At 38.8% G+C, this 22,780-nt stretch overlaps 1 protein-coding gene across 3 annotated transcripts in view; it reads left to right on the top strand.

Annotated features, from left to right (window-relative positions):
- LOC145768459 (uncharacterized) overlaps positions 1–18,696 on the top strand; it is a 56,288-nt gene extending 37,592 nt beyond the window's left edge. For 2 of the 3 annotated variants that reach the window (XM_082579953.1, XM_082579955.1), the window contains exons 16-27: positions 113–155; positions 1,863–2,060; positions 2,534–2,647; positions 2,949–2,984; positions 3,275–3,431; positions 3,593–3,746; positions 6,901–6,961; positions 7,070–7,140; positions 10,126–10,210; positions 13,642–13,760; positions 13,962–14,082; positions 14,844–18,696. In XM_082579953.1, coding sequence (XP_082436079.1) covers positions 113–155; positions 1,863–2,060; positions 2,534–2,647; positions 2,949–2,984; positions 3,275–3,431; positions 3,593–3,746; positions 6,901–6,961; positions 7,070–7,140; positions 10,126–10,210; positions 13,642–13,760; positions 13,962–14,082; positions 14,844–15,001 — 1,317 coding nt within the window. In that variant the 3' untranslated portion in view covers positions 15,002–18,696. The remainder of the gene's footprint in view (positions 1–112; positions 156–1,862; positions 2,061–2,533; positions 2,648–2,948; positions 2,985–3,274; positions 3,432–3,592; positions 3,747–6,900; positions 6,962–7,069; positions 7,141–10,125; positions 10,211–13,641; positions 13,761–13,961; positions 14,083–14,843) is intronic. The other variant, XM_082579954.1, reaches the window with a different exon arrangement.
- The last annotated feature ends 4,084 nt before the right edge of the window (positions 18,697–22,780 follow it).

Here is a 22,780-nt window from a genome sequence, read left to right on the forward strand (position 1 = left end):
GTATTCACCTCTGAATCGGCCAGCATGGGTTTGATACTTTGTAATGTCATACCAAATTTTTTTAAATAAAACACGCCATTATTCTTGTCAATAGTTTTCCTTTCGTTTACAGGAGGCCAGCTGCGCAGCACATCTTTTCGTGCCAAGTGTGCAAGGTCAGTTGGTTGAGCTTTGTTTTGAGAAACTATTTCTTATTAGTATATTTGTTGTTGATGCAACATGAGTCGGTGGCGTTTGTTGTATTGGTAGACAAGGTTGACGAAGTTAACGGTTTCAAATCAAAAATGACAAGAACTAAAACGGGTGTCAGCAAAATGCTTATTTTTTCTCTTCTTTCTCCCCCGCCAAGATTTACGTCGGCTTATTTTTTTCTTAAATATATTTTAACATTTCTGTTGCAGTATAAATAAATAAAACACTTGTACGTTTCACCCATAGAATATTTTCAGAGGAATTTTAAACGTTGTGCACAGAAGTAGTAGCATGTAAAGGTTTTGAACCTCTAGGTCAGCGTTTCTTAACCTTTTCTGACTCTAGCACCCCTGTAAACAGGCCTGAACAGTCTAGCACCCCCTAACTATCGTTGACATACGACTGCTATAGTGCCGACCAAAAGTTTAGTAGAGGCCGAAATTTTGACATGCCTTCAGATCGCTGGCGATATATTTTGTAATGAAGTCTCTTGTTGTTTAACAAACCATGCAGTTGTTTTAATGAAGTTAATTCAGGATTTGGTATTTGGCTTTCATTCACCAACAGAAATTCAATTTAACCATATGCAAGTGAATCAACTCTCTTAAAACAACCGCACAGTTTGTTAAGCGACAAAAAATACCGCAAGCGATCAAAAAGCATGTCAAAATTTCGGCGCCGCCATTAAACTTTTGCCTGCAGTATTGAAAGGAAAGCGAAGTACAAATTGATCATTTTGTTTATTTTTCAAAACTACTGTCGTCATTGGTGATAAAAGAAATAGGAAAACCCAAGAATAGTGAAAGAACATGGACAAACTTAAGCATACATAAGTATAAGTTACCCAGCTGGGTAACTATACACATGTATCAATGTGATTTATGTTGTTGCTTATGTGTGACCAATTTCTCTATCCGAGGCTTCGTGGTGGTCAAAGCCACTCTCATACCGTGGAGCAACCCATGTTGAAGGCGGCTCCGGCCAATTGTTTTGATTTGGAGCATGGTGGAGAACGCCTTTTCACACAGGTAGTTAGTCGGAAATGGCACGATCAATTCCAATGCTGCTCGTGCCAATGCAGGATATGCTGTCAACTGATCACACAAGAAATCAGCAAGCGGAAGGACGAAATTTTGTCCGACAACTCTGATTCACCTGCATGTCAATCAGCTCCTCCTTTAGTCTATTATTATCACTCATGTCTGCCAAGAAGGGCTGCTGTATCCACTCTGGATATGAGTGATTTATGGTAAAGTATTTTGCCATAGTGGTTTCTGGAAGCGAGAGGTGAGCAACTACTACAACAAAGCACCCACCAGGTAGCCTAAGTTCGCACAATCCACTCAGGATCAATTTGAGTACTTGACTGGGAGATGACTACAATAACAGCAAATCATGTAGGCTACTTCGAAACAGCAATCATTGATATGACAACTGCTGATACTGGCAAAAAGACGAAAAAATGCATAAAAGTAAAATGGCATTTTTTGATATTATACTGCACGCATTTAGCACCCCCTACAGTCTATTCCAGCACCCCCAAGGGGTGCTAGCACCCCCGGTTAAGAAACGCTGCTCTAGGTGATGTTCCAACCGACAACGCCGTGTGCATATGAAACAAAAATTAACGAACGACTAGGTTTTATTAATATTATTGAGTACTTTTGCAGAATCGACTTCAAGCAGTTACAATGACAGCTCCACTCTGAAGAACGCAACTCCTGGTCATGTGACATCCGCTCCCGGCGCAACTGCTGTTCCTGAAGTTGTTCACCATGAAGCGACTGTTGATTCATCTGCTCCAGAGGAAACTAAAGCTCTGTCGTGTCGTAAATTATTTACTTCAAAAGCTCTCACAAATCACCAAGGTTTGCTAGCCTTGCTATATTTCTTTAACGTTTTGGCTCAAAAGTTCGCATAAAACACGCAACACATTGAATTTCACGAATTTGTTTAATTTTCAAAATAGTTCTTTCATAAGTCCACACACTTTTTCCAACGCTTCTATCACTTCAACATCTCTTAAATTTCTCATCTGAAATGCCCCTTAGCTCCTACGTCGATTTTTTCATAATGTTTTCTTGTGACCGAAATTTTGTTCCATTTAGAGAAGTTTTTAAGTTGAGGAACGGTCAGAGATCACACATTGCCAGGTCGAGAGAGTTCGTTTTGCGGCATACAGTTTATGGTCATAATAGCTTATATCACTGTGAAATTACCGGGTACATTTACGGGTACTGCGTCTTCAGCCTTATCACTCCCGATCAAACACGTATTTGTGCGACTACATACATTGCAAATGACATACTGTACTGTACTTCTCAAACCATTGAATCGTCAGGTGGACTGCCAGAAGTACATGAGATGACCGAGTCCTATGACTCCTTCTTGCATCAGGTCAAGCCCCCATCTTGTCATTCCACTCCCTCAAAGGTATCTTCCGCAATGTCCCCAGGTAGGATGTCTGTATACTAGTACATGAGTGCCTCAACGGCATAAGTAGCATGGACATTTTCGTGTGGTTTGCACCTAGCACAGACTGCAGCACTGTATAACACTGATTGTCTGAAGATACTTGGTCTTTGCTTCTTGTCGAAAAAATTTTAAAACCCATTTTTAGTTTTTCATTTTGCATATTGTTGTTTTGGTATGTGATAAAGAGGTCTTAGAAACTAGATTGTAGCGCCAGCATCTTAACATATTCAACACATCATTGTTAGCTCACCTACTAACACATGATTTAATTGTGTTTTCAGAACATGCCAAAGACAAAGATGGCGCTAATAAGAAAGGTAATCCGCTCTTGCGGCGATGGGTAAAGCTAGCGTTTTTGTCGTTTTTGATTTCCTTTTTTGTGATGAGTAAAAATTTAGTGATTTCCAACTTCTAACAGTTTTGCATGAAAACTGTGGTTTCGGCTTGCTTAGTTTAGAAGATTTTTCTTGCATTGTTGTTGTAGTATACAACCTCAAGTCAGTTTTTGAACGGTATATTTAAATAATAGTATGATTTTTTGCAATTGACCTGGAATGGAATCGAATTTTTTCGTTGTGCTAGCTGATTTCTTAATTGTTCTCTTAAGTTCTCGGATTTACTATTCTGGATGAGAGGAGCCCCGCAAGTGAACTTGCTAAGAAGAAAGAGCAATTTCTATTGGGGAGAGTTCGGAAAGAGGAAGAGCTACGGCAAAAGCAGATGGAGCGTGAAGCGGAAGTAGAGAGAAAAAAGACGGAGGCCAGGTTGGTTCATTCACTAACGCAGTGAGAATTTCCTTTGCATGTCTAATGACCCAACAACGTCTTCGTTATTACGAAACCCATCTAGTTTTCGACGATTCATTGAATTAAGCGGTTTTAGATATTGCGCTCATCGTATCTTTATCTCTGGCTGTTTCTTGCAGAGAGCAGCAGGAGAAGATCATGTTAAAGAAACAAGAGGAAAAGAAGAAGCGAGAAAAAATATTTAAAGAATATCAAAAAAGGAAACAGAACGAAGAGGCGACCAAACAGCAGGCAGGGGTGATTGGAGAAAATATGAATGGATCTCATAAACAGGTCAGTTATCAGAGCGGGATAGTTTCGTAGTTACACGATTGTAAGCTACGGATGTGAGTTAATTAAATGTAAACTGCATCTGCACATCCACAACTCAGTATGGTATGATCATATAAGAATAAATTGAATGCAGTATCGGTAGCCTACATTTCGAGTCCATTCGATTGTCCTTACAATGTCTGAATTTTTGCTGATCTTAGTTATCCGATATGTCTTGTAATCACATTGTTGCAGCATGTCTGGTTTGACTCCTCGAACCTTGAACATCTGTTGACCTATTTTGGAAGTCTGGCATAAGATATTCTTTTCAAACTGTTCCGGTAACGCCGACCCCAGTTTAATCACGTAATTTGGTACGTTCTTGCCGCTGAATGATTTGACTCGTTCGAACGTGTTACGGGTTTAGTCGCAACTTTACCATGGCATCCTTGGACATCATTCCCTATTTGATAAGACAGCGACAGGGTACTCTTAGAACTGCCAAATCCAATACAAGTATAGCTGCTTATGTTTGTAATACAGGCCTCGAAACAACTTTTTTTTTCCGGCGGCCAAACGTGTCCGACTGAAGCAAGCTGTTCCGCGGCCAATCACAAGCACATGGCGGCCATCGGAACTTCGACACGCATCAACATACAGTCTTCGAAATTAGCACATTTTTACTTCGGCAGAAGCGAAAAATATACTAGAGTAGTCTATCACGACCGCACTGTTTGATTTGTTGTGATGTAATAATGCCAAAAGTAGCGATAAAGCGAGCAACAAGATACGCACGTCGCACGCTGTTATAGTAATTCACGTTAAATAACTCACGGGGGGAAAGTAAGTTAATTTTGGGTTGATTCAACGTTCGAGTCAGCACAAATCGATTTAATTTTCTCGGCGGGTTATATTGCGTAACAACAATGCCCAATAAGAAAGTTACGTTTGTTTTGCATTAATTCGACATCTAGCAACGTTGAATTATCATAAAATAATGTCAATTGCTCAACCAGGTACCGGTAACAAATTAATAGCTCCCTGCGAGAAGTTTGCATCGACTTACGTATACACTAACATAATTTCGGCACAATTGGGATACTGCGAACAACACAAAGTCTGTTTGATAAAGAACTAGCTGTCAGAATCGGAATCATGAGATGCTGTATCGGAGCACGAGGTTGTCGCGTCATCACGCCTTTGCTGTTCGCAATGAAGCGTCCACGTTTTGCGGCTTTCGGGCTTTGATACCAATCCACAGGCGTCTTTCTTTTTCATAGAGATCCATCAGGGTGTTGACTAAGGAACAAATCTATGGCTGTGCCATAACGACTAGGAGGAATGTCTAACCCTAACCTTACAAGCGCTCCGTGTAGCCTCGGCATTTTATTGCTGACGCTAATGCGCCATTTGCCGACGCTAATTTCGAAGACTGAATATATCGCATCAATAAAATGTATTGTGATGTCACTTGCATCCTGCGGAGGTCAGACATCAGCTGCTTGGTCACTCAATAATGTTAACAATTCAAGCATAGACAGGGTGTATTGTGATTTATCGGATACTTTGACTGCTTTCTAATCCTTTGTGATTATAAGTGGCAAAGTACTTTATTCACAAGGCCGCTTGCGTAAATTTTCTCGGAACTTCATGGCGGACAAATGCGGCCGACGGAAGGGCGAGACCCGGCGGACAAAATGTCGATTTTTGTAGGTTAATCGCGGCCATGGCCGCGATGGCCGCCTTCAGTTTCGAGGCCTGTAATATCGTAACCAAATTTTAAGTTTAAAAAACGAAAGGTACAACGGCAGTAGAGAGCGGAAGTGCGTGGGGAGGATTCTTAAAAGTGATCCTGAGCAGTCAAGCAATTTTCTGTCATATATTTCGGTATAGTAGCCTAGATGTGGCTAAAAAGTTTACGACCAATCAGTACATATACGTGTGACTTCATAGGTTACAAGTATCGTAAATATTACTTTTAATTATAACTGCATTGACAACACTACTGACTAAGTAACTAGGTAGACAGACGTACTTGTAAATTGTATCTAAATCAAGACATACGTAATTTCTAAGAGTATAAATACGGCATTGAAAACTCTGAAAACCACCGCCACGCTAGAGATGTTAACATAATTTTACATGTCACTGATAGATAGCTCTACTAGCTATGTTGACAGACTCTACTATCTACATGTTACCGTACCAAAGAATAGCCGTACTAAAAAACTGAAAAATAATCATATGTATCATCACGTAAAACTGATTCTTCTTCTGGCTTTATTCCCACTTCAAGTGCAAAGAAATCAATCCACATCCACTTACGCACGGGTAACCTTTTCTTTAGCCAATGGTTCTTTATGTCGGCTGCCTTTCCTTCAGCAACTACACCTACCCAATTTACTACACCTTTGGTAGAGGTAGGCGGTGCTCGTTCAACAACCGACTAAGCCGGTAGGCGTATATGTAACCTGAAGGTTGATGCAGCAGGGTGTTTTGACCAATCAGAACGCAGGATTTAACGCGACCGAAAGAAATTTCGCCGGGAGAAGTTTAGTAAATCAGGTTTATCACAATATTTACCTATGACGTCGAAATTTTCATAAGCATGCCAGCAACACAGTTTGATAAATTTGACAAGTAACCCGCCTGAAAGTTAACATTCAAAATTTTATGCAAACCTTATTTACTAAATTTTGTTGCATTTTTTTTAAACGCGCCTTGTGTTGTTGTTTTATAGTTGTTTCTGTTGTAAAAGTTGTTTCTAGTCCAGTTTTTGTGAATATGCTTTTCTAATCAAGGCATGTGCGTTGCAGCTTCACGCAAGTTTGTACTAAAAGTTTAAAATGATGATGATATGTACTAAAATTTTAAAATGTGCTACAGTATATCTTTCAAATTGTTAATTAGACTGTATTTACCTACTTTAATTTTGATGAAAATTATATATAATGTACTGTATATTATGGCTGCATCGATCAGGATCACTTTTGTAGAACTTCCCTCCAACTTCCCTTATACCGCACCAACATGAACTCTACCAACCCAATGAACCGAGAGGTGTGAAAGTGAAGAATTCGTTCTCAGCAGATAGACAGGCCACACCCTCGACACGAGGATTAAGTCATGGCCTGTATCATCAAAATTGGTTGATTAACCTCCTTTTACTTTGTAGCATCATAGATCTCGTACCAACTCTCGGCACAATGACAACTTGGATACACTTAGACAGTTTGGTAAGTTGGATCTAGGGATGCAGGTTTACTAATTTTTCAATTATCTTTCGATGTTACAGTGGAAAGTTTGTTTTATGTTGGTTAAGTCAACCATACGTTTGCATGCAGATACTTCCCCTACCCCTCTTGGGCTGACCGTTCCAATATCATCGAACCTGTCATCGTCATCAGGCAAAACGGTAAGTGTCAATCAATCAGTTGTTTATTTTATCAAAAAAAAAACCACAGAAGAATCAAACATGATCACGTGCTTATCACAATTGATATATTGGTCATAAAGTGAAAGGTTCAACAATCAACACATTATGGTTGCACAGTAGACAACAATCAGTGAAAGATTGACGATTAGATTTGTCTTTCAAAGCGTTTTACGTTGCGTCCACTTTCCACCGCTGTTATCGTTTCAGCCACTGGGACCGAGTATCCACCTTTTTATCACCCCCAGGTTATCAATGTTTCTTTAGATTACAGCGAGGCCTCACAACAGCAGCTAATTTTTGGCTTTAACATTTAAGACTCGCAAGCTTTCTGATTCGTTTAGTGGATGAAGGATAACACAGGGTTTGATGAGTTGGTCTTCGTTTGTGGTCACCATGACACTCGCAGGGAGAGAAAGATCCCGCTCACCAGTCACCATTGGCTCGTGGTTGAGCAGAAGTGTCTGACACCCGGGTGAAGACGCTTGAAGTGCACCCACGTCCAGTAGTGGATCTAAGAAGGGCCAGTTTGTCAGTTGTCACCTACCCCCAAAAACTGAGCACAACTCTGCTTTTATCTCCGTTTTTACAAATTTTATTTGCTCACTCAATCCCGCATTAAAATCATTAACCATAACTCTGATATCTGGTACGGCACAAACATTTTCATGTTCTTCACAAATTGTTGTGTTCACCATTCTGCTTCCAATGTTATCGATCAGAACTTGAATAAACCGATTACGGTAAAAAGAAGCGTAGTGTTTTCGTTGAGCTTAAAACTGGTTTAACGGTATGCTTTTAAAGGAGTATGTAGTTCTCTTTCTTCCAGAATTCAAGTTAACAACTTCATAAAATAAGTAATTTCCTTCTTAAACAGCTTTTTTATTTAAGGTAGAGAATTAACTGTCCATTTAACTTTGCTACTACCGAGTTTGTATTCTCGGTATGGAGAATTTCTGAGAGAAAAAAACGCTAACTCCTGGACAATCTTTTAAAAGAGCTAGATCTTATACGAGTTCCTTGGTGGTCGTTTTTATGTGAGACCTTTGAACATGGCCCGATCTGTTGCCCTAATATTCTTCTTTTCTGGGAGGATTTTAAAATGTTCATACATTTTGCTAGAAAACTATTCACAGAGCATTAACAGCACGATATGAGGACGGAACCCAATGCACACAAGAATTGTACCCTCTTTTTTCGATATTGAACTCTGTTGCAATGCTACACAGTTCCCGATACAACTTCACAGATCTCGAGTAGCTACTGTAAGCGTTGTTTTAAAATGTCTGTAATTGATAAAACCTATCTATAGAGTCTATTGCATCAGATACGATTAATTGTGACCGGTGGTTCAACGTGAAACTGTGCTCGAATTTTTTTTTTATTCTGAGCCCTACTCCGCTTTTGGTGTCCAGCAAAGAAATTGAAATGCTGTTTCAAGTAAACTTCAATGAAACCATTCTGTCAGTACTTTCGTGATTGCAAGAACCGAATCTTGGCCATCAAGTTCACAAAGATCCAAGTAAATTAAAAGACTAAGATAAAGAAAAAGATCCTCTAAATTTGAGTGAGTGGGCAAAGTTATTCAGTGGATGAGTCACATCACATGCGGATATCCACAAAGACTCTAGTCTAGACTCTAGAGCAACAAAATCTGTTGTGTCATATTCCTTTTTTTCCTATTTACAATGCATAAAGTTTTGTGTCCATTATGAGATTTACCAGATTGCCTATAATTGAGCCAACCATGGAAACACAGCGCTTGTCACCAATTTATTTTCGCAATGTTTATAGTTCTGTTATGAGAAAGCTTGATTGATTGGTTTGTTTTGTTGCGAGTATAGTAACACAAAGGTATAAAATAAAATATTCAAAATATTCAAAAAAATCATATTTTACAAATCATTTACAAAGCAATATCCAAATACGTGAATACTACAACAGGGCTTCACCGTTCAATCGAGAAGCTGTTGTTTTTATGTTTCAGCCAGAAGAGCTGAAGCATAAAAGCTTAAACAACCCCTTATTTCGAGGGCCGAGCCCGTTGGGTTTCCTGGAGGCGTTTGACTCTACTTTGTTTATACTTTTCAAAGATTAGTCACCCGCTTTTTGTTTCCTCCTTCCATTGTGCCAACCAGGCAGAGGATCTGCTGACAAGCTACGTTTTGTATCAACCATAGCAGTGGTTCCCAACCTTTTTAGGCTTACAGCACCCTTCAGAAGAGAAAAGTATTTTGTGGCTCCCATAGGCAGATTAACGATTTTACACCTCGAATGCAGCAGACTGTTGGAACAAACCTTAACTGTTTTGAACCAAAGATTTCAAAAAATGGTATGCCCGTCTACCAGCAATGGCATGACTTGTTAATAATCGTGATTCACAGCTTTTCTGCTTGACTTTCAGCTCTAATACAATCTGGAGAAAAGTAGACATATTTGCTTGTTGTGCATGCCCTTGGGAAAATCAATTAATAATTAATAGCACCTTCAGAAATCAACACAATAAGGTTAGCACTTCAAATTTACTTGGAAATAAAATGCCACTTCACGAGATTTTCATTAAAAAAAAAGGAAAAGTTTACTTATTTCGAAGTCAGTATGAAACTTAATATACTGCCCTTTCCTTAGCAGACAGAATGGGCAAAAGCCTTTCCATGTACAATTGTACAGCATTCACCTACTGAACTACAATCAACACAACTTGGGCTGACATTAACATCACAAACCCACAACAGTATAAGGGTGCCACACCAAGAATTTGTATCCACGAAACCTCATATGACAATTTTTTTTATCACACTCGCGGTCCATCTCATATGCGAAACCACCTTTCATGAGTGAATACTATTACAACTTCTGTTTCAGAATGCATTCACTTTGCAATTCTGGTAGTAATAACATCATTGTTAAACATGACGTATCATTGAAACGTACGTATTCATGACATCATTTCCCTCACCACTCTAGGCACTACATTATCATCTCAGCAAAGATAATGACTCGGACTCTGCAGAGTCGGGAAGCAGCAGTGGAGCGGGTTCTGAGTACACGGGTGAGTGGATGCACGTTGTAAAGTAGTTATGTAACACCCTAACTTGTCTTCACTTCGACGGCTGTGGTTATGGCTGATTTTCAGTGGCCAATAAAATAGATGACAAATGAGCTGTATGTGAACATCTACTGTACAGTAGAGCTTTTGCTTCAAATTTTACTTCATCTTAACATTCTCACAGTGCAAAGCTGGAAGAGGGTTTAATAGCTGTCACAAAGCCAAGAAACTTCGACTTATAGAACAAATAGCGATGTAAGCAGGGCTGTCGAGTCGGGCGAAAACTACAGGACTTCGACTCCTCGATTTATAAACGACCGACTTCGGCTTCAGTGTTGTCAGATTTTTTGATTCTTGGATTATTATTCAAAACGAGTAATTAGTAGTTTATGAAACGGAGTGCTTTAAAGTTGTGGTGTTACACATAAGTAATAGAGTTTTGACGAAAGGCGACTGCTTGAGTTATGCGACGAAAAATACCTGTGTGTTGCAAATACCTGGTTTAAGAAAGAGGAAGGAAGAAAGGTGGCTTTTAGTGAAGGTGGTAACTGGTAATAAAACTGAAATTGAGTTTGGGTTGGTATGCATGAAAAACAGAAAACTGATCAAAGATGTGAAAGTAATACCATGCGAACTTCAGCATAGATTGGTGGTTATCGGCTTGGACTAGAAAAGTCTGAAGAAAACTGTAAATAAAAAAGGTTGATCAGAAGAAAAGTTGGAAAATGCCGACAGCCCGACACGAGAGAAAGGTTAGAGTTGGAAGTTGTGTTCACAACGATGTGACTGATGTATGGGGATCCTTTAAGAATGGAGCTCTGCAAGCTTGTGATGAAGTGTGTGGGAAAACGAAAGGCAGGATGGATCATAGAGATACATGGTGGTGAAATGAAGAGGTGAGGGAAGTGGTTGGTGAGAAAAAAGTTGCATACAAGGATTGGTGCAGAAATAGATCTGAAAAAACTAAGCTCAAGCACAAGTAATCGAAAAATCGGACAAAGAAAATAGTTGCGCCAGCTATGAAGAAAGAAGCTGAACAAGAATTGACCAAAGTAAAAAAAGCAAGCTTAACGAAGTATACAAGTTTACGAAGATTCTGAAGCGGGATGGGAAAGACGTGGAGGGTAGACGATGTAAAGGAAAAAATAGAAGACTTGGTTTCAGTGGGAAAGAACGTGAAAGAATTTGGAAAGAACATATGGAGGTGATAATGAACGAGGAAAACGATTTGAATCAAAATGTGGAAGCTGATGTGGTAGCAGGTGCAATAATTTGAGAGTAACTCGAGAGGAGGTGACGCAAGCAATGAAGAAAATGAAATCGGAGAAGGTTCCTGGACTATCTGAAGTCACTGTGGAAATGATGCGCGTAAGTGAAGAAACAGGATTGAAAGCAATGCAGGAGATCAGTCAACGTGTGATAGATGGAAAAGGAATGCCAAATGAATGGAAGACGAGCGTGGTGATATCCACTTTCAAGAGAAAGGGTGATGAATGAATTGTGGGTCGTACAGGGGGGTAAAACTGTTAGAGCATGCAATGAAAGTAGTGGAAAGGAGGTTAGATTAGATTTTTAGTGAAGCTGGACGAGATGCAGTGTGGATTTATGTCTGGGAAGAGAACGACAGATGCTATTCTTATTTTGAGAAGGTTTCAAGAGGAATATCAGGACAAAGGAAATAACTTGTACATGTGTTTCGTGGATATGGAAAAGGCGTTTGCTAGAGTTCCAAGAAGAGTGATGGAATGGGCGGTGAGAAAAAATAAACACCAGAGTGCAAACAGTAATGAGTCTTTACAACAATGCAAGAACGAGAGTTCGCGTTGGATCTGCCCTCTCAGACAAGTTTTCGGTAAAGGTTGGTGTACACCAGAGTTCTGTCCTCTCTCTTCTAATCTTTGCTATTGTGATTGATGTGATCATATGACGAATTAAGAAAAGACGTTAAGCAGATAAGCGTATTTTCTTGATTCGTCATATGATGCGCTTTTTGCCTCGCAAAATTAACCGCCATGTGATGTGCCTTTCACCCCTGCTTTGCCGTTTCATTTTTATGCTTTTCGTTTTTCAATTCATTGTTTTGTTGAGTGACACAATGGAAGATCTGAGAAAGAAATTTGAGAAGTGGAAGGAATCGCTTCAATGTAAAGGTATGCGTGTTAATATCAAAAAGACGAAGGTCGTAATAAGTGGAACGGAAGGGGAAATCACAATGAGCAAAGTTGACCCATGTGGTGTGTGTGGAAGAAGAGTGATGGCAAATTTTGTTAAGTGTACAAAATGCAGGAAGTGGGTGCATGGAAGATGTGCAAAGATGAAGAGAGTGGCATGCAGATCCGGAGATGGTTTTGAATGTGAAAGATGCAGGAAGATTGAGGAAGGAATGGTTGGTCCTGTTGAAAAGCTGAATGACGAAGTTGAATCATTGAATGCCTTTTGCTATCTAGGAGATAGATGGAATGCCAGTGGTGGTTGTGAAGCGGCAGTGACTGCAAGAGTAAGGTTTAGTTGGATGAAATTCAGAGAGTGTTGAGAGTTGTTATGTGGTAGAAGATTTCCGTTGAAAATGAGAGGAAGAATTTATACTAGTTGTGTGAGATCTGCAATGCTATACGGAAGTGAGACAAGTTGCTTACAGGAAAACGAATTGGCGATTTTAAGAAGAACTGAGAGAGCGATGATAAGAGCAATGTGTGGTGTGAAGCTGATGGACAAAAGAAATATTGAAGAACTTATGAACTTGCTTGGGTTGAATGAGCAATGAGCATATTGATAAATTGGCGAAAGCGAATAGAGTAAGGTGGTATGGCCTGGGCATGTTTTGAGAAGTGATGATGATGATGTTTTGAGAAGAGCGCTGGAGTTGCAAGTGGAGGGTCGTAGAAAACAAGGAAGACCCAAGAAAACGTGGAAAAGGCAAGTTGAAGAGGAAAACAGCAAGGTGGGCTTGACCAGAGAGGACGCGTTAGACAGATCGATGTGAGGCAGGGTGTGGCACTTGGAGGTGAATCCGGCCACCCTTGGTAACGGGGACATCACCGAATTAAAACTGGACTACTACTACACTACTGTGTAGATCAGTTATTTATTTTCAATGTAGATATAAAATCAGTTATTTTCGTTATATACTTGAAAAGGGCTAACATGTGTATGGCCGAAAACGTTCGTAGTTTACGTTCATTTTAATGCATGATGTTAAATGCCGTGTGGTTGCTTGGTTTTATCTGTCCATAGTTTAAAATTACATACAAAAATTTGATTGTTCATCGTTTTGTATCAAGCTGGAGTCAGCTTTCTTTTAACGACTCTGACGCCAAACTCACTCCGCCTCCACAGCCCTGGTTGTAAGCATATTAGTGCTTTTTCACCTTAAAAATACACAATGCACAATTGCACATCAACAGATTTGTCGAAACATTTTTTTTAATTGATAGGCCCGAAATTATATAAGCAGCTGAGTGCGAAATCAAATCGGATTCTAATTTCGAACGCTCTCAACCATTGTTGCCTTTCTGGGAGAGTCAATGACGAAAAGCGAAGTAAAGCATCCCAGGTGATTTTTAGCCTTTTTCAACTTGTTGGTATTCCACTTGCGATCGTTGAATTTAATTAAATGTCTTTAATTGTAAGTATCTCTCATGTTTAACAAGCGTTCTGTTATTGTACAAGTCAGGGGCAGGACCCTAAAGTCACGAATCTTTGAACACAGTCACAAGTAAAGTGTGTAATTGACGTCATCATTTCCTGTGCTCAGGCATTAGACGGTAGCGAAGATCATCACTTCATGGTTTTGTTTCGGGATCAGCAGTGTCAGTTCCGCGGTTTATATTCTTACCACGTGCGAGAAGAGAAACTTCACAAGATATATGGGAGCGGTGAGTTGGGGGTGTGGTGAGGGAGGTGGTTAACAGGAATTGTTATTTACCCTTTTTGTTTCGATCGACCGATCACTCGGCATGCGATAACTCAGCAAGTATATTTCAGCTACTGTCCATTGTCCAATACTTGCTTCGGACTTGCTTGGTCATCGCTTGCTATACTGAATTTGCTGACTAGTGACATGCCAAGTTTCATTTGCCAATTTCAGTCACTTGCTGAAATGTTGCTAGCTCAGTTATCACTTGCTGAGTTCACGACTGCTGACTTGTAGGAGACTCTGCTGTTTCAACATGGCTTCCATCATTGGCTTTCTCAACCTTGGTCATCTCCAATTAAACATACTGTATTACTCACTATTAGATAATTTAACAGGCAACATGATGAATGCTACACAATAGAAATATTCTGGCTCCAGCATAGTGAGTGAAGCTCAACTTCGTTATAGAAAGTCGATAAGGGCAAATAAAAGTAGAAATGAGGTATTCTGTTATCAATGTAAAACAGATTTGCGGAATGTTTTCAAACCTAAAAAACGTCCAAAGGGTTATTCCAATGTGCTTGGCTTAGTTTCATCACAGACGTGTGCAACCTAACTTTGTCAAACCCATGTTGAGGTTAGGAAAAGCAGTGCAAGAGACGTTAATCTAATTCAACAGTTCACCGCCTGCCTGGTTTTAACTTGTTTGTGCGTAATTCTATTCAAGATACTACTGTATCTAATGTAAAAGTCCTGAATATCGGCATCACTTATTTGCAGGGCCTTCCATTGTCAAGCCGTGGATGATCGAGAGTTTATTCAAATACAACTCTGGTCGGCGCGCTTTCAGTCGGGTCGCATCAAAGACGCTAGCCGTCAGCATAGACGCCATCACCATCAAAAACTCCCTTTGGAACCACTCCTCTGCGAAGAAGTGATCGCTCACTTTTATGACGTCACTTGCACTTCACCCGGTGTCTGGTATCATTGCTTCATTACGCATGCTGTTACGTCTTTACCTTTATACGTTCGCAGTGTGTTTTAGTAATTTGGCTATTCTTCACTGTTTTTTGTTCAATGTGAAAACGTATTCTTATAAGTACTGTCATTTTTACCGTGCTAGATAGAGCATATATCTTGGTACTATTGTCGGGGATCACTGTGTTCATGTCACCGACCCATTAAAAGTGCCATCGTTGCATACCTCTCAACCTTTACTTACTGGTCAGATCTTCAATATTGATTGGTGCTGAAATTACTGTGGTTTATCCGAGGTTCTCAAGATTTTTTTTGTATTTTTTTTTTGTGATTTTTCACTAGTAAGAACCTTAGTCGAAATACAATTTTGGTAGAGAGGTGATTTTTTTTAACCATAGACAAATAAAACGTAACAATCAGACGGCATTTAACACAATAACGTAAAAATAAACTAAAAATTACAAACGTTTTCGGCCATACTCATGTTAGCCCTTTTCAAGTAACCAACTGACTGGTGTACTTCATAAATTGAAATTACTGATCTGATCTACATACACAAAATCGAAAAAATAAACGCCTAAGAATAAAACGGCAAATCAGAGGAGAGGGAAAATCACACGACGCTTAATTGCCTCGGAATAAAACACAAATCAATGACGCAAAATTACGTGAAGACATTAAGAAGATAGGTGGCGCTTGCGGCAAACAGCTGCTTCTTGAGGCGAGGATTGCAAGATTTTATGAGCATTCGGTGAAGCATTTACGTACAATTCTAAATGACTCCAGGGGTGGTTTGTTGTTTTTAACAAGTTTGACAATCGAGTAGCCTACATGATTTTTAATGGCGCTTTGTCTGTTGAAAGCAGTTAAATCTCTTGTGGCCAAATGTCACGTGGACATACCAATGTATGTATTGTGCACTGTACACTACAGTGTACAGTAGGGTGTCCCACTTTTAGGCGACTTTTCAGGAAAATTAGGTTCGGGTTAAATTCTGAATGGATTTTCGTCACTGATTTCAAAAATGACAGTATTTTTTCATTGTGACGTCATCTTGATGTGCCAGCTAGCGGATTTTTGCTATTTTGGCCTTATCACGAATATGGTAAGAGCTAGAGACTTGGAACTTGTGCCAAAATGACCGGAAGGGACGATTTCCTGTTTGTTGTCAATACAATATGAAACGGTAACTGCAACAGAAAAGGAGTTATTTTAAAAAAATATGTTTTTGCTCATTTTTGGACAAAAAAAATGAGAAACACGGCAATTTTGCTACAGTGATGCTTTTATTTCGATTGTTATGTTGCTCCACCTTGTTTAGCAATTAAGTACGGTGGTAGTAGTAGTGGTACACACTCTTGAATGTCTCTTCCATGTAAATGAGATTTATTTTACACACACAAAAAGCTTTTTGGAAGGCAAAGTGAAAGGCTCTAATGCATACGAAGATGGTGGTTTGATGAAAATAATTAAGAAAATATCAAAACTTAAGCCCCAACATCTGAAAATTCGACAATATTGTAAAGTTTCCTCACAGCTATAGCCGCAAATCATTTAAAAGCTAAGATTCATCTTTTCGGAGCGATCATATGTGTCTTCTTGCTATGGCAGTTCATTTAGTGATGAATGTTCTAGGAAATTTGAAACCCCTACTTTTTATCGTCAAGAAAGGGCGTTGAATAATGAGTGGTTACTTAACTGCGCGTTGAATAACAACAGCGAGTGGTTACTTAAGATTGCTCATTTTTGGGTATTGTGTTGGGCCTCAAGATATCCGTAAACTTCAACGTATGGTTTCTTTTATTGTTTGTGTTTATTCGCCAGCATTTTTAGTCATCCATCTTAAACCTTCCGCTGCTGAAGGTCCCTCAATTGGTACTGCTTACAAGAGATTTATTACTTGCACATAAATCTGTGGATGAACCAGTATTCAACGCTGTTCTGAAACATTTCGTTAAGCATGCATCCCAATGGTTGAGCCCTAAAAACGTTGCTTTAAGTTCTCCACGCTGAAGCTCCGCCTTTTGCTGCTGATGCGGCAAGACAGAAAAGTTTTCCAAGAAACGTTGATATCGAGCAGACGCTTTTGAAGCGTGACAACTTAAGTGATTTTTTTCTCCGAAGAAGGTAAGATGGCTCCACGCATTGCATGTTTTTCATCTCCATCAGTGTTTTTACGTATGATCAACAACAACAATCGAGGAACAGAGTGCTTTATTGGCAGACTGAAACGGGTTGTGAACGGCTTGATTCGAGATGACCAAGATGATTTGGCCAAAACAGACTTGCGCATTTGTGCTGCTTTGCACAGTATGGTGCGATAAATAATCCCATTAAACTGTGTTGTGTTGTTGAATGGTGGTTTTGTTTGATAGATCTTTGAACGAAATGATCAAAGGTTTAAAGTTAGCTAGTAGCTATTAGTAATTGCAATATGCATGTAAAAATCAATGCTGAGGTATATAATCAATTGCAAATACAATATGCTAGACTAACTACCACTGTACTTAATTGTTAAACAATGTGGCGCAGCACAGCAACTTAACAACCGAAATAAAAGCGTCACAGTAGCAAAATTGCCGTGTTTCTCATATTTTTGTCCAAAATGAGCAAAAACATGTTTTTTCAAAATAACTTCTTTTCTGTTGCAGTTAGCGTTTCATATTGTATTGACAACAAATAGGAAGTCGTCCCTTCTGGTCATTTTGGCACAAGTCTCTAGCTCTTGCCATATTCGTGATAAGGCCAAAATAGCAAAAATCCGCTAGCTGGCACATCAAGATGACGTCATAATGAAAAATAATGTCATTTTTGAAATCAGTGACGAAAATCCATTCAGAATTTGACCCGAACCTAATTTTCTTGAAAAGTCGCCTAAAAGTGGGATACCCTAGTGTACAGTCCGTGTCGTGCGAACAAGTGAATTTGTGCACGACATTTGAACACAGAAAGGAAGGAGTACGTCATGTGATTTTCCCTCTCCTCTGCTTTGCCGTTTTATTCTTATGCGTTTCGGTTTTTGTGTGTGTAGATCAGATTTGTAATTTCAATTTATGAAGAACATCAGTCATTTGGTTACTTAAAAAGAGCTAACATGAGTATTGAGCATGGCCGAAAACGTTTGTAATTTTTAGTTTATTTTCATGTTGTTGCGTTAAATGCTGTCTGGTTGTTAGGTTTTATTCGTCTATCAGTAGAAAGACTCATTCTAATAGCTGCATAAACCCACTGATTGTCAAATACGTTTTTTATCTCTAATAGGCTACGTAGAGCTAGAACTTCTTCGTATTTCTGTTTTCGAATATTGTATTTTTGTGTCTAGTCATGGCGAAACACCGGAAAATTAAAACCTTTGTACAGTTTGTTAAATGGTCTTAGGTTACTTCGCTCTTTTGCACCTTTATGAGGCACATTTTGCCGACTAGTTGCAGCGTTTCCACAATTTCACGTGACCACTCTACTTCATACGTACTGACCCCACCGCTGCACTTTGAATATTTTTGGTATCTTTCCATAAAGCTCTGGTTTCTTTTTAGTCTAGCAGATGCAATCACGCGATCCCTGGTAAAATGAAAGGTGATCTTCTGTGGAGAATGAATGTTGTTATATTTGTTGCTGTTGAATTCTTCAAATTTCCTATAAAGGATGTAGTAGACCCCTTGCGTGGTTTGTTGTCTGACCTCAAAATCCCACCTGTTTCTGTCATGCACTGGCCTCTGCAGTTCCTCAATTTATTTTTTGAACAGAAATAGTGGTTTGTTGTTGTTGTTTTTATTATTATCTTTATCCTGCATTGCGGGAAAGCGGACTTGAGCGCTATGCATCGGTCTACGCCTTCCGACGTACACCTAACCCACGCTGCAGCCGACTGCAATGTCTGTTTACGGTTGTCTAGGCCTACTCTATTTATAACTTAAATTTGGTAAGTTACTACCCATTAGCCTACTCGAAATCGATCACTGGGTAGAGGCAATTATCGTAAAGTTTCTTGCCCAGAGAAACAACAGCAAGTGCGGGTGGCTGGAGTCGAACATGCAGGCTCTCGACTGCGAGCCCAACGCGCTAACCACTCGGCGTATTAAGGGAAGGCCTGGGCATAACAGGCATGCTAACTTTAAACTGCTCTATTTGAGCAAACAAGTCAGATATAGTGGACCTGTTGCGCCTTTTATACAACTGCCCAGAGTATGAAACTTGATGTTTTTTTCTTCGTTTATTTATAAAAAAAAAAAACGATTTTTATTCTAAGTTTCCGTTTTGCCTCGTACTTCATTCTGTAAATTAATTGTCATTCTGTTAAATTAGCGATATTTCGTGAACGTGTTAGATTGAATATCTACAAATAAAAAAACAGTCAGGTTCAGGTCAGATCTATAACACTGGTCAACACAACTTTTCTTGCATGGAGTTTTTCAATGGATTTAGGGTAATTTTGGGGTGCTGAATCCGAATCTGACCTCAGATTTATCCTATCACATCAGGTTTGTGAGATATGATAACAGCAAATTGTTACTTTTTTCAAAAGTGGAAGATTTGACGTTGCGTTTATTGCATATAGCCTACACATTGTGCTATATCCATAAATCCAGGCCATGTAGTACATAAGTACCGGTAGCTGAAATACACCCACCAACTATAATTTTGATACCAATTTGTTTTCTAAGCAACATTATTAACCATGCAGTAGCCTAGTATTATGCTAAAAGGGAGGTTAAAAGTATAACTGACCCCCACCCCGTCAATGTATTGCATGAAACCACAAAGATTTAAACAGGCCTATGGCAATGCTTGTTCAGTAACCTTATTTAAGCTGTTTTGGCCTGTCTAACACTAATCTTTCGTTATAGCACTGCATATGTTGGTGGTAAACGCAACGCCAAATCTTCCACTTTTGGCAAAAGTAGCAATTTGCTGTTGTCATATCTCACAAACCTGACGTGATAGGATAAACCTGAGGTCAGATTCGGATTCAGCACCCCAAAGTTACCCTAAATCCATTGAAAAACTCCATGCAAGAAAAAAAAAATTTTTGTTGACCAGTGTAATGAATGAGGTAGTATAGGCTAGCCTACCTTCTGATGACCTTTTGTAGATGTTTGCTGTTAGAGGAAAGCGGGAGGGAAAACAGACCCCCGGGTCCGTTATGTCCGTGCAAAAATCGATAAGAAATTATTTTTTTCTGAAAAGGTGCTGCTTTAAGCTGTGGGGCTAGTCGGAAAGTTTTTTTTTTAAGTGAAATTTAAAACAATTAAACTTGAAGCGGCTTAAAATACCATTTATGGTGTCCTCTATCATACAACCAAAAATAAGTATTGAGTCAATTCAGCTTTTAATGAATATTTAGAATAAACAAACATACGATTGATTTTTCAACTAACCCCATGCCTGGGTGGCTTTATCAAATGTGCCTCCAGATAATAAGGGACTTTGTAAAGAAGTCAAACCCAAATTTCACTGACTTTTGAATAAATACATTTATTTATGCGCGCTATAGCCTACTGTAGAACTGATTCTGTGTTATTTCATGCAGTTGTTAGAAATACAGAAACCTCATCAAATTGATCCAGATTTGTCAGGGTGCGCAAACTATTTATCTCTTTGATAAGGTGCCGCAAGGTCAAAAAGGTTGGGAACCACTGCCCGAAACAGACTAAATCATCCTTTTAATAACCAAAAGACAGATTCAGGTAGCCTAAACCCTACAAATTGATTTGAAATTCTTGTAAAAATTAAAACAATGGTAGGCTACTGGCACTGCTATTTTTCATTCATTGAATGCTACAAATTCATCAAAAAGTAAAAATTGCAAAAATAGTTTACTTCTGGCCATTTTGGCGCTAAAGAGCAATTGTTGAAAGACCTTGTTGCCTAGCAATCTTAAAAATATATTTGTGTGGAAAGTTTTGCATCTTTGTTTGGGCATAGCCTATTATGGAGATACAGAGAAAACTTCTATTTTGTCTGTTGCGAGAATAGTACGGTACAATTATACACACGAATAAAATAGTACCATACAAGGATGCCAGCGCTAGGTTTTTCCACCTAGATCTGTTTTTTTTCTACCACATCTGGGTTTTAAGTTGTTTTTTTTATATTTGGGTAAATCTAGGTTTTTCGATTTGTAACTTTTCTTTGATTCAAAAAGTTGCTGATACAGCTCAACATAAAATTCCAAAACTAGCACAAACATGATTGCTTTCTCGAGAACAGGTCATCAGCAGCATATTAGAGCAGTGGGAAGCACTGGTTTTGTATTTTCAGTCTCAATGTGAGACAGACAAGATTGATGGTGCATAACGGATTTATGATGCACTTATTCATCGTGGAACAAAGCATATGCTTGTTTTTTGCAATATGTTCTTAAAAGGTAAATAGTGTCAACCTGGAATTCCATTGTGAGCATTTTCATCTGCACAAGTTGTATTTTATGGTTTCTAGCCTACAGAATATAGAAATATTTTGAGTCTGTTCATCAGAGAAGATTATATCATGCACGGAAAATTAAGAGAAATAGATCCAAGCAATGCTGAAAATCATAGGAACATATCAGCTGTACACCTTGGTGGACGAACAATCACCCTGTTGGAACAGAAGCCCCATTTGTTTATGTATATAGTTATATTCCATAATGACTACGGTACCAACATAAGCATGCATATTTGTATAGCCCAATTTTTTATACGTGTTACTATTTGCAGCTTTCTGAGGCTTCTGTGTAATGATATAAAGTGATGCTAAAAGCACACGCAAGTAGCCTACTTTTAACCGCTTTTCTGGACCTGGGTTTTCTTTGCCTCGTCTGGGTTTTTTTGAACACACGATCTAAGTTTATTGGAAGTTTGTCGCTGGCATCCCTGGTCATTGAGTCAGCTGCTTCCCTGTTCTAATTCTAACTGTGACAAATGTCAAGCATCGACAAATTAGGCCTACATTAAAACAGGATAGGCTGAGTTTAGTACAAATGAAAGAAAGAAAAGTCATATGCTGCTGCGATACTAAAGTGAAATCCTGTGGTTTTATTCAAATATAAACTTTATTTCGGCTGCTTAAAAATAATATAGAAAAAAGAAAACTTTTGAAATCAATAAAGTCTTGCAGCAAGGGTGTTTAAATTTCAGTGCAACCAATATTATAACAGTTCAAGTCAATAAATAGTACAAGCAAAAACATTTTCAGTATGGTACAGTATTACAAAAATAATTACAATTTAAAAAAAGTTATACAGTATTGTTCTGTCATATAAAAAATGGCTGAGTGACTTTCAGTGTGACCATAAATTGAGAAAGAAATGACTAACATGGTGTAGTCTTATTTTTGAAGGTGCAGAATCAGTAGAGAAACAGCATACGTTTGGAAACAGCACAAAGCCCAAGCAGGGTTGATCAGTTTAAACCGGGCAGTTTTGACCACCTACCGGTATTGCTGGTCAAAACCCCTTTAGTGTGTGAATCAAGTTGTTTTTCAATTGAATTAAAAGTATTACCCTCCATGTTATTAGTAATGACGTTCAACTATATTTTGTTTTGATCAACATAACCTAAATGCTGGATTTGGAACAAAAAATATTCAACTTCTCTGTTTGTTTTTGATATTTCAATCAGTTGGTTATTTTAATTATTGAGAAAATTCAAATTCTAAAAATAAGTTTCTGATGAACCAAAAAATGCTTGGTAGAACGATGAACAATTTGCACAGCCAACTGAAGTACAAGAATTTATTCCAACAATTTTTTTTATGAA

The sequence above is a fragment of the Aplidium turbinatum genome, chromosome 4 (genome assembly GCF_918807975.1).
Source record: "Aplidium turbinatum chromosome 4, kaAplTurb1.1, whole genome shotgun sequence".
Lineage (NCBI taxonomy): Eukaryota > Metazoa > Chordata > Ascidiacea > Aplousobranchia > Polyclinidae > Aplidium > Aplidium turbinatum.